General features: G+C 40.8%; 1 protein-coding gene across 5 annotated transcripts in view; it reads left to right on the top strand.

Annotated features, from left to right (window-relative positions):
• The window catches only part of ppp1r13bb (protein phosphatase 1, regulatory subunit 13Bb), a 41,263-nt gene that overhangs the window by 17,871 nt on the left and 11,087 nt on the right, over nucleotides 1–12,305 (top strand). For 2 of the 5 annotated variants that reach the window (XM_061929893.1, XM_061929889.1), the window contains 9 exons: nucleotides 2,198–2,317; nucleotides 2,809–2,879; nucleotides 5,503–5,604; nucleotides 6,305–6,479; nucleotides 6,557–6,756; nucleotides 8,763–8,927; nucleotides 9,093–9,285; nucleotides 11,068–11,199; nucleotides 12,084–12,214. In XM_061929893.1, coding sequence (XP_061785877.1) covers nucleotides 2,198–2,317; nucleotides 2,809–2,879; nucleotides 5,503–5,604; nucleotides 6,305–6,479; nucleotides 6,557–6,756; nucleotides 8,763–8,927; nucleotides 9,093–9,285; nucleotides 11,068–11,199; nucleotides 12,084–12,214 — 1,289 coding nt within the window. The remainder of the gene's footprint in view (nucleotides 1–2,197; nucleotides 2,318–2,808; nucleotides 2,880–5,502; nucleotides 5,605–6,304; nucleotides 6,480–6,556; nucleotides 6,757–8,762; nucleotides 8,928–9,092; nucleotides 9,286–11,067; nucleotides 11,200–12,083; nucleotides 12,215–12,305) is intronic. The other 3 variants (XM_061929890.1, XM_061929891.1, XM_061929892.1) reach the window with 3 other exon arrangements.

Here is a 12,305-nt window from a genome sequence, read left to right as displayed (position 1 = left end):
TGAATCTTGATATTTCGCTGGCACACATTGCTGAACAACAGAGACATTTGCAGCTAAATAATGAGACAAAACATACAGACATGAATTGTAGATGAGACTAATATTTGTAGCAGCAGCATCCATTTTCTCATTAGCGTCACGATCACAGCAGCATGGCACTCGTTATGTCAATCAAATATGTTACTTACCGGGGCACAAATAAGTCCAACTTTGTCTTTCACCGAATAATGTTTAAGTTGTGGACCCCTCAGATGCAAAGACATGATGTGCCTCCAATCTTTTCTTTTCTAAATATCATAAGTGTCAAGTGAAGTGAGGTAGCAGAACCTCTTGGTGATGATAAATGGTTTAAATCTTTAAGAATCGTGTAAAAATCCACATTATTCCATTTTAAATATTTTTCATTATCACCTTTATATTTGCCTCTAAACCTTTCAAAATAAGCCTAAATCAGATAAATAAACAGTAGCCTAATGGGGCTTAGACCATCGCCTGAAACCAAGAAGTGCCCAAATTTGCCTCTCGTTCACGTGATTGCAACTCACCTATAGTCCGAAAAATACGGTAAATGTTGTCTACACCAGCTGATGAATACAGGAGACCCTCGTTCTCCATTGTTTAGCGTGTCTATTTCTGACTGATGTGTTCAATACAGCTTGGTTTTCGCAGATTCTTGTGGTACTATTTTGAGGGTTTAGCCAGTACTGTACTAATTAGTATACTTTGGTTACCGCCCGAATGCAGCTGTGATAGGCTCCAGCACCCCACGCGACCGCGAAAGGGACAAGCGGTAGAAAATGGATGGATGGATGGTTCAGGTCAATACAGCACACTACTGTTTGAGTATACATTGCATATGGCATGGATTCTCAAACTTGTATGAGTGGCACTTGGGCTTTGCCGTCTTCTTGTGGGCGAAGACAGAATTGATGGTCAATAACCATGAGTTTCATTTGGAAGAGACTTGAGCACATCATCAATCTATTTGACCCAATCCAAACATCTTTTCACTATAATGGTGTAAATTAACCAACAAATAAAGTCAGCACACAATCGCACATAACACACCTCCTGCTCATTGAACATTGTGGACATTATAAAACCCATTCAGTCACTGTATATAATTTAAAATGACCCTTATATACGTAAATCCATTACAGTGAATTTTGGAGTAGTTATAAAGGCGCAATAACCTTTTTAAGAAGACCAGTAAGCAGGGCGTTACAATAACCTATACGACTTGTAATAAAAGCATGCATTAGCGTCTCCATGTTGCTCTGAGAGAAAATTGGGCGAACTCTGGCTATATTCTTACGATGATAAAAAAACATTTTTGTTATATTTTTATATGTGATATTAAACTAAGGTCAGAGTCGAAATCGACGCCTAGATTTTTCACTTGTAGTGATGGAGTTAAAGAAAAAGCTTGTAGTTTTAATATTTGTTTCTCTCTCAGGGCCTCAGGGCCAATGACTAAAACTACAGCCTTCTCCTGGTTAAGCTGTAAAAGGTTATCTGCCGTCCAGGATTTCATATCTAAAATGCATGGACGTTAATTCCATGTCTCCTGATGACAGAGCCAAGTGGAATCATGTAAATATTTAAAAGAATAGGACCAAAAATTGATCCTTGAGGCATACCACATGGGATTTCATATATGTGTATATATACAGTATATATCATATATTAACATAATATGTATATATATATATATATATATATATATATATATGTATATGTATAGGCTATAATAGACTTATCCTTCCTTTTATTGTCCTTAAAATTTGAACTTTACAGTACAGATAAGAACAACATTTTGTTGCATTAGCTCGTTGTAGTGCAGGATAAAAGAGCACACAGTGCGTGTGCGTGTGCGTGTGCGTGTGCGTGTGTGCATTATTACTTTACATGCAGTCGACTTTAGGCCCCCGGCCAAGTTTGGAAACACTGCAACATCTGATCGAGATGTTGCAGGAACACCAGATTTGTTTTTTTAAATATAAAAAAAAACAAAAACGTGATTGACTGAAAAATTATATCAGAATGTTGCTGAAATATTACCTGCAAGTAGATGCGCCAAACCATGATAGTGAGCAGAATATATCATTGGGGTTAAATGGAAATTACAGTGCAAAAACAAAGCTTAACTAGCAAAATGTATTTAAAAAAAAAAGACATGTTTATTATTTTACTGCAGAGCGAGCTATCCCTTTTGAGCACATGATGTATGAACATCTCCAGAAATGGGGTCCGCGGAAACAAGAAGTCAAGTTCTTCCTGCGGCACGAAGATTCTCCGACTGAGAGCAGCGATCAGGGTGAGTATGTTTTACAGTTTTACGTGCATTCCAGGGTCATCAGGGAATTCCGGTTACTTTACTGGTGTGATCACTTTGAAGTTCTAGTTGATTTTTTTTAAATGTTCATTTTTATCCTTAAGTAGCTGAATTCATACACGCTCCTGGAATGTCATCACACATTAATGACTATTAACTAGCGTAAAAACATCAGCTAAGTTGGTGTTTGGATCTGTGATGGAGGCATCTGTCAGTAACTATTTGCTCAAAGCTACAATTATTGCTTTCTGTCTTTGCCTGTGTAGTTTTAGAATAATACATCCCAGTGTAGAAAGCTACAGTACCTGGCGTTAGTTAGCCTTGCTCATCCTTGTTCTCGAGTCCTTCTGTCATGTGCAATTTCATCAGTGACTTTTCCTGACAGTGCTTGTTGACTATAAATATGTGTGTGGGAGCATCACCCTGCTTTCCTTCTGACTGGCTTGGCACTGATGGCCATCGTGTCCTCGCAGGAAGTCAACAGTCTCAGGATCAGACGAGTCGCAGGAGTGGCAATGCTGGAGAGAAGCACAATGAGAACGGGGTAAGATTTTGGAAACCTGCACTAGCTTGTTGATAATCAACATCAACAGGATAGAAACACATGGTAAATCATGTCAATGAGATTGTAAAGGGTGTGGTAAAACAACAACTAGTACTGTATATGCTATGAATGTTCCATTCAGTTAACTGCAGTCTCCTGATGATTTGTCTGCAAAAGCAAATCACCACATGGTTCTCTAATTACCACCCTCTTGTAATTATTTTAATTAACTCCACGGGATGGCAGGAGCTGCATTTGAAGCATCATGAGTGGTCAGCACCAAGCTGCTTTATTTATCTCTCTATGTGCTACTCAGCTTTTAGTGTGAAACTCGGCGTGTTACACTTGTGGTACTTTTGTTAACATTAAACTCATCAACGGTGTTAATGTTGGCTGAGCAGTTTGCCCCTGACCGTTATTACAACATTGGTTCTGTTGTTTCTGTCTTGTACAAGATACTCCTTAATTAATGACCATGTGGTGTATGAGAGCTATGTTTTCCTTTCCGGCTTCTCATACACTCCAAATCATTATTAAAGTAAACAACTCCAATTATCCCCTGCTTTTTCCCGCCCTCTTTCAGTTTAGGTAGATAAAACACCCCGGCAATAATTAGAGCCTTTACGGTACACTACCTTAATTGGGTGTTACTCTCAACCCTGTTAGGAGTTGCCCGTCAGGTGTAACCTTTGTTGTGAAGCGAGCTGCAACTTTGAGGTTTGTGTGTATGCTTGTGTCTGATAAAAGCTGCCTCCAGGGCCGCGTCCTCTCTTGCTCCCTCACTCCAACCATCTGTCCCAGATTTCACAATAGAAAAGTGATGCGGTCAAGGAATCGAAACTAATTCATCCTCCGGGCTGAAGAAGCGAGTTCAGCACTGTGTGCAGAGTGGACCGATTGTGTTTATACCCCCATTTCATTCTCGAAAATAGGAACTGGTTGCACAAGAGCACTCAAACAATTTATTAGCATACCAAAAACTTTTGGTTTGATTGTTCTGAGAAATTACCGTAAGCTCTTCCTGACAACAACTCTGTAAGCCGACTCTACTCGACCTCTTAAGTGGGGAGGTTAAATTGTGTTTAGGTTTCCTTGTGAATATTCGATTTAAAGGATTATATCAGTCAGCCTGCAGGATGATGTAACAGTCCCTATGAGGATCATTGGTTTGGGCTATAGCTCTTACTCTCAGGTCCATACAGAGCGGATCATCCTCTCTCGTAAAGGGCATAAGTGGCTTAAGGGAACTTGACAATGATATTTTATATATTGTATAGAATCACAATCTTTTCTGGTAATACTTGTTGGATAAATGCCAGTGTCTCTCAATAGCCCTTTTATATGTGCTGTTTAGTCTCAATAGCCCTTTTATAAATGCTGTTTAGCCGCAATGAAGCTGATGTTCCCTGAAAGCAATGGCTTCCCCTCATCATTTCTGTTGGAATCTGTGGGGTAATTCTCACTCCATCACTGTCTGAGGGTGTGTGTCGGCTTCTCCCACGAGGGAATCGTCATCATGTGTCGCCTCAGTGCGTTTTTGAGCGCGGCTGTGTGAGCCTGCCTCGTCTTTCCCTTGTCTTTGCTTCAGTTAAGTCACCTCATCAAACTTCTTTCTCAGACGGCATTTTGTCTTAAGTGACTGAACAAATGCCATGACAGGATTAGATATTAAGGTTTCCCTTTTTTTTTTTTTTTTTTTTAGCAAAATTTAGTTTATTTAAAAAGAGAAGAAAGTGTTTTTAATTATTGTTTATGTATTTCGGATACAATAAATTGTAATTCTTAATATTTATTACTTAATACATTTTAGCCCAGCAACTATATTAATATTCTGTGCAATTAAATATCAACGGCTTATTTGAACGTGAGGGAGAAAAATCAACCGAACATATTCATTTAAACGTTACTAGCCAATTTTAACAAAATAAACAAGAAAAACGACTCATGTTGAGGAAAAATTACCATGACTGTCTTTGATTATACCAAAGCTGCAGGTGTTGAAGTGCTATTATAGTTAGCATACTATATATGCTCGAATCAGCATCTCAATTCAGAGTGCATTATTATTATTTTTATTTTTATTATTCTGTTAACTGCTGAGTATCCTATAGTTGCAGGGTATGCGATCTACAAATGCACGGGTGAAGAAATGTGGGTATTACCGGTGTGATTGTAGCCATGTGTTTTTTTAAACTAAACTCTACATGATGACAGTAGCTGCATTTGAAGCATTTTTTTTTTTTTACAATATGTAAAACAAACTTTTATTTCTTGTTGCAATTGCTTGTGCAACCCTTTTAAGCAGCAAACTAGTTGGGCCTGAAATACATGCACCCTCTTCTTACTGCTAAATAGGTCAATCTTTCATGCCGCCACACAACAGATGACATGATCTGTCATTGAATTATTCTTAGTCAGGCAGTTTTAGTTCAAGTCGTAGTCACCGATTACAGCTCACTGTTTTCTGCCCAACAATTTAAATGGTCAGTTATGTGTGCAAATGGCAACTAGTCCTCGGAGCGACACACTCAGTGAGACTCTTCACAATTTGTGTCCCGTGGCCTGAATCATACTCCTACCAAAACTAGACATGGAAACCTCACACATTGAACTGTGTGTTAAGGTGGGTAATCAACGTGTGGAGCTCACCCTCTCGGAGCTGCAGGAGATGGCCACACGGCAGCAGCAGCAGATCGAGGCTCAGCAGCAGATGCTTGTCGCAAAGGTAGCGTCTCCCGACTTTTTAAATTGTCAAATCTTTCATTTCCAGCAACAATTAACATGCATGGCATTAGTTAGCCTCCTGAAACACATTTTCTTAAATCTGCTTTTTCATGCTCTAACAAAAAAAGTGCAGTGACCTGTTTTAGGTATTTCAGTAATATGGTAGTTTTATTTTGGGTTACAAATGTTTTGTTTAAAGAGAACTCCGGCAAACATTATGTAATTAGAGAGGTGGGACGCAGTATGAGTCATGGGGCTGGTACTGTCCTTGCCGTCTTTTTAAGGGATGCATCCATGGACATTGCTGAGAAAAGCCTCTGTTAGTTGCAAGTGCAATTTTAACCAGCCACCCCTTTTTATGAATTGACTAGGTGTAACCTAGATTATCTTGAAGTTCTTTGGGGTGCATTGACACGTTGTCATCCGAGAGGAAGCCCTAGCTCAGTGCCTGTCTGAAAAGTGGGACCATTCAAAGCCCTGCAGTCATTTGGAAAACTGCCCCTGTCGCTTCCTATTTTAGCGCTGATAACTGGAGCAGTTGGATGTAGAGATGAAGTCATCCGAGCCCCTACATCCCCCCTCAACCTTAACACTACACTGCATGCAGTAGAAAGAATTGGCCTCTTTTACAGTCCTGTAGTTTAGGTACGCATTGTACGATGCCCTTGTGTCCCTTCTTCATTCGTCTTTTTCGCTTGAAGGAGCAGCGTCTGCGTTACCTAAAGCAGCAGGAGCGGCGTCAGCAACAGACGGCCACAGAAAGTGAGAAGCTGCAGAGGCTGAAGGAGCGGGTGGAGAGCCAGGAGGCCAAGCTCAAGAAGATCCGCGCCATGAGGGGCCAGGTGGACTACAGCAAGGTCATCAATGGCAACCTATGTATGTATCTCTGTACGTTATAAACACATGAAAACATAAGACGTTTTTGAAGTGGTCGTTTTGTGGCGCACACCCAGCTGCAGAGATCGAACAAGTAAGCGGCCTGTTCCACGAGAAGCAGGCTGAGCTACAAACCGCTGTGCTGAGGGTGGAGCAGCTCAGCTTGCAGCTGGAGGACCTCCGCAGGGGGAAGCTCAACGGCATACAGTCAACACTTGGCGGACAAGTGACTGGCACTGCAGCACTAGAGCTCCGGAAGCTCTACCAGGAGCTTCAGGTATTTCACAGCACACATAATATCCGACAAAAGTGAGTAATATGTGTACAGGTTATATAGCAGAATATATTTACTATCAACACACAAAGACATTATTGTGTAAATATCTGCAACACTAGTGAGTACACCTCACAGTCAATGTTCCCTCTAATTGTTCATGTGTCTGAGCATTCAGTGGCGCACATGTGAGCAACATCACACGTGGCAATACCAGCAGCACACCTGTCTCAAACCAATCTTTTATAATAACACTCAAATGAGAATAGTCATTTTCATGAGATTATTTTGTAATATTAGTGATTTGGCCCATTTGTAATGAAAATAAAATAAATCTAGTTTTTCATAAGCTATGGATTAGTATTGTACAATATGTCTGGGTGGGGGTCCTGCTTTGGAAATCATTTATACCCCTTTCAGAGATCACATTTGGTTCCCCTTAAACATCCTCATGTTGCACAATGAAATGTAAGCATAGGATGAAGTGTGCATTCCTGTAACTTTCTCTAGTAACAACATTCCATGATTAATATCAATAAATTAACATTAATAATAAATGACAGTAGAATTAGCACACGTATGACTGAGGAGTCATAGTGTAACTTTGTGTGGTGTTTGAGTTGTCCGACTTTTTGTGTGGCCATAAACGCACCAGTGGCTTAGTGGTATGCGTGTTGGTGACAGATGACAAGTTGCTTTTGGCCTGGTTTGTATGGCAGAAAATGACTAGTTTTTCGAGATAGAAGTTTTTTACTCATGTTTTTGGTGTGGTTATGGCCGAATATAAACAGTTTTGCTCAATAAAGTGATCAATATAATTCCTGTCCTCGAAGCATCTGGATAGACGTTACAATAATTGAACGGTGTTCAATTGAACAGTGTTGATGAACACCGTTAGGGCCGCTTGTTGTCACTGTCATATAGAGTTGCATTCCAAAATTACACAGAATAAATGTGTTTATTTTGTTTAGAATTCAGATGAGATTTGATTTGGTGCGTGGCATATATTTGCTGTGCGCAGAGGACGCTTGAGCAGTGCGCAATTGCGCAGGCGCGCACCTTAGAGGGAACGTTGCTCACAGTGAACATGTCCAAAAGTGTTGATATTTGGTGTGAGCCCCATTGTTGTCTAGCACTGCCTTAATCCTCTTGGGCATGGGATTCACCACAGATGCACAGGTTGTTAGTGTGGTATATGCTAACATCACTTGTGGAGTTGGTGGATATTAAACATCTTTCTTCATTCCTACCTCGAAGATGCCCTCCAGGTGTTCAATAGGGTTCAGGTCTGGAGGAGACATACTTTGAAGCAGATCATGCTTTGTTTCACAATGTCACAGCTCGGGCTGCAGTTATCTATTATTTTCATTATCGAGTAATCTATCGGTTAGTTTGCTCGATTAATCAAGTACCATAATTGTATAAAAACACAGTGTTCTCGGCTCAATGGGTATTTTAGGGAAAATAATCAACATAAACAGATAAGCTTGTGGTAAGCAGAAAAATTAATTACTTATTTCTAAAACAAAATACACATAATCAACATTAAAATTGCACTTTTAACATGTGTGCATGACAGGGAACTTATGATAAGTTACGTCTTTTCTGACTTATTAAATGTTGTTACACTGTTGGATACTTGTGTTAAACAATGCCAAATCGTTGAATCATAACGTTCATGCATTTTGGCGTGAGCTTCCATGTACCGGTAGTTTTAGATGCCAGTTTTCCGGGGATGGCATTCTGGCTATGGTGTGACGTCACAGAAAGGTGGACGTACTTATTTGGACATTTAGTAAAGTGCTGAGCTTCAGGCTGTGAGGCTGTGAGGAAACAAAACAAATTTAGGATAAAGTATTATTTTCTTAATCTAATCTTGGCATGCACATAACACTTACGTGCAACATGCAGTGACATTAGTGCTGCTAAAAGCAGCTTTTTTATGACAGGCTAAATCTATATAATGTTTATGAAGTTTATTTTGTGTATTTTATGTTTCCCGCTTTCAGATACGCAACAAACTAAACCAGGACCAGAACAGCAAGCTGCAGCAGCAGAAGGATCTTCTAAACAAGCGCAACATGGAAGTGACGCTCATGGACAAGCGCATCAGCGAGCTGCGGGAGCGCCTCTACAAGAAAAAAGCTGAGGCACGTCAAAAAGAGAATCTCCCTGTAAGGCTAGAAGCGCTCAACACATCTCAACACTAAGACTCTTATTTATTCCTATTCAGGTTTTCTATTAAAGATGACAAAACACCCCAAACCCTGCTGAAAGTTTCTTTATGGCACATTTTTTTGCTTACTTGTGATTTATATCACATGTTCCTCTGCCTGCAGCTCAGCAGGGCCAATGGACCGCCCTCCCCACAGGCAGGTCCCGGGACGCTGGGCCGTGTGGCGGCTGTGGGTCCTTACATCCAAGTCCCCGTGCCGACCCGACAGGATGCGGGCTACACCTTGCCACCCGAACCTCTGAAACCGCAGAATCTGGGGGTAAATAACCAAGTCAACCAGGGCCGCACCAAGTCAGGTTGGTCCTCTACTTTTGAAATCATATTTCCGATCAAATTTGTAGTGATACTTGTTACAGTATGTTAGAATTTACACTTGCTGTTATGGCGTCACAATAGTGCCAAAAATCCGAGCGCATAAAAACTGTTATCGCGCGCTGATTCTCCACTTTGTGCGCGCGCGACACCCTTTTTGCGCGCGCGGTGCCTTTCTGCGCGCTCGCGGTGCCTTTCTGCGCGCGCGCGGTGCCTTTCTGCGCGCGCGCCGTCTCCGTCTGTGCGCTCTCTGTGTACTCCTGGCATCTCTCCTCGCGCTGTCATGTTTCTTTTTGGCACTTTGGGGGCGGGTATGCTTAGACGGCCCCTCCTTTCTGATTGGCTCTGAGCATTTTTCATATGGCCAATGATTCTCCAGCGTAGCAACGTTGTAGCCATCTTACCTCGGACAGCTAGCCTCAATCATTACATTGATGTCAATGGTACATGTACTAATTAAATTACCATAACTTGCTCGATTTTCGACCAATTTACAAACGGTTTGCCTTGTTACAATTCTTATTACATGTAGATATGACATAGAATGCTGTACCTGTTGAAATTACCTCTTTCGCTTTAAAAAAAAAAAGACTTAATTGTGCAACATAGTTGTGTAGGGTCAGTGTTAGTCAGTTCTCTGATTATTTTTAAACTGTTTCAGAATACATTATTAAAAGGCTATTTTTAACATTTTAAAAACAAAATTCAAAGATTATTTCATTAATTTTATGGCTGAATCAAAAGAAATTCCATAAATTAGAAAACAAATGTTCAAGAAGAAGTGAAAATATAAAATAATGTTATGGTTGGATGTTATTGCTGGTGGACCAGTTCTGGCTGAAAGATGTAATTATGGTGTTTGTTGTCTTATTATTTATTTGGGTCACATTTTGTATTACCCTGTATTGTGTTTATGTGGTATGAAATAACCTTCATCAGCGTGCGACATGTTTTTATCCACTTCTTCCTCCGTAAATCTTGATATATATTGACGATGACCCGCCCTGCTATACTTCTGATTGGCTCTGAGCATTTTTCGCCTGACCAATCAGAAAGAAGGGGCCGTCTAAGCCCCCAAAGTGCCAAAACGAAACATGACAGCGCACAGACCGAGACGGCGCGCGCGTAGAAAGGCACCGCGCGCACGCAGAAAGGCACCGCGCGCACGCAGAAAGGCACCGCGCGCGCGCAAAAAGGCACCACGCACGCGCAAAAGGGTGTCGCGCGCGCACGAAGTGGAGAATCAGCGCGCGATAACAGTTTTTATGCGCTCGGATTTTTGGCACTAATGTGATGCCATATGCTGTACGCTTCATTGATACACACGTATCTAATTAAAGTCCTCAAAATATTACAAACATTTGTTTTGCACTACTACAATAATGCCAATATTGTTAAAATATGAGCTATCGGGAGAAATGAGCATCCAGTTCTTGTACTGGATGTCCTTTGCTAATGCAGGTGTACCTAATGAAGTGTCCAGTGAAAGTATTGTGCTATGATTTCACGTTGAACACCTCTTGCATGAACAATTTTGTGACAACAGATTCTCTCTCCTTCCTACCTGACTTCCCGGTGAATTTTTTCCACCTGCATATGAAATTCTTCAATGTTTCCTTCTTCCTGTCTAACCTTGCTCTCTTCCTGTGTGCTGTGTTGTCTACACCGTGACCTTTCCTTCCCCATCCTCCTTTTCTTTTCACTCCTTTCATGTGTCTCCTGTTTGTGATGTTTCTGTCTTGCTGGGTTTGCGGGGTGGGGTGAAGATGGTGCGCGAAAGCCTCCGGGCGCCTGGAAGGTGTCTGATTTAGACATCGTCGTGGACCCGCTACCCCCGCCCTCTCCAGAGTCTCACCCGGGCACTGGCGCCTCCTCCACTTGCTCTGATGGCACGTCCCGTGAGTGCGCAGTGGAGTGGCACCATCTTTTTCACAGAACACTGCACTTTCTGCAGCTTTCCCTCCTTTTCTAATTTTAACCATCTGCCTTTTTTGGGGAATCAACTAGAACTTTTTGGCAAGGGCACACATCATTAACCGTTTTAGTTGACATGATTAATCTAGTGATTGATTATTCGTAGCACCAAAGTAGCATGCTGCTGCCATCTTTAAACATTTTGATGCAAAATTATATTAATTCTAGTTGCTGTCATCCCGTGCGCTTCTGTAGACTCACTAAGTGATTTAATGAAGATTTCTTTGGAGCATCACCGCTTTATATTTTCTCACCGTGACCAAACTCACTTTTAGTTGCAAAAAACACCTAACATGGCTTGTTCACGGTAAAGTATTATTAACAATATATCCCCAAATAATCTGTTCGTGCTCACATTGCTTTAACTTAATATGGACTGTTTAAATCTACAGTTTGTCATAATTGTGGAAAAACATACAATAAGCATTGTGGGTCCATCATATTATTTCAGCTCATTTTGTTTTAATGGTTCCATGCTGTCCTTTTGTAGTGTTGTGTTCTTATGTTTTTTGAAGCACAATTTTTATTTGTATTTTTTCATTTACTTTATTGAAGATAAACAGAACAACATGTATGATTTAAGTGTTTTACTATTTAATTGTGCTATGCATAATATATAAAATGTTAATCCAAGCTTAATATTTTTCATTTATATGCAATGTCATTGATATATAGTAATGCATCAATTTGAACTAAGGACTGCATAATAATAACGAACCATTTTGACTGACCTCCAGTGGCCATGCAGTCTCATTACATCTGCTGTTTTTACTCTGCAATTAACTGTGGCCTGCTTGCTGTGCTTTAGCTAATGAAGCTGGTTGGCCTCCTGCGGGTAAGACCGGCACATCTCTAAAGCCGCCCGAGAGAAGAGACTCAGATACGCAGCAGGGTAAGAACCCTCCTTCCGGCTCCCCTGCGGCTCCAAGTGCAGAAAAGGTCAGTGTACTTTCTTCTAATGCTCTTAAATTAGTTTTTTTCTGCTTTTTTTTTAGCACAGTTTTTATTTAAATGTATTTAGTTTCTTTCA

The sequence above is a fragment of the Nerophis lumbriciformis genome, linkage group LG34, assembly GCF_033978685.3.
Source record: "Nerophis lumbriciformis linkage group LG34, RoL_Nlum_v2.1, whole genome shotgun sequence".
Lineage (NCBI taxonomy): Eukaryota > Metazoa > Chordata > Actinopteri > Syngnathiformes > Syngnathidae > Nerophis > Nerophis lumbriciformis.
The sequence above is the reverse complement of the archived record's forward strand: the minus strand, read 5'-3'. Positions and strand labels throughout refer to the sequence as shown.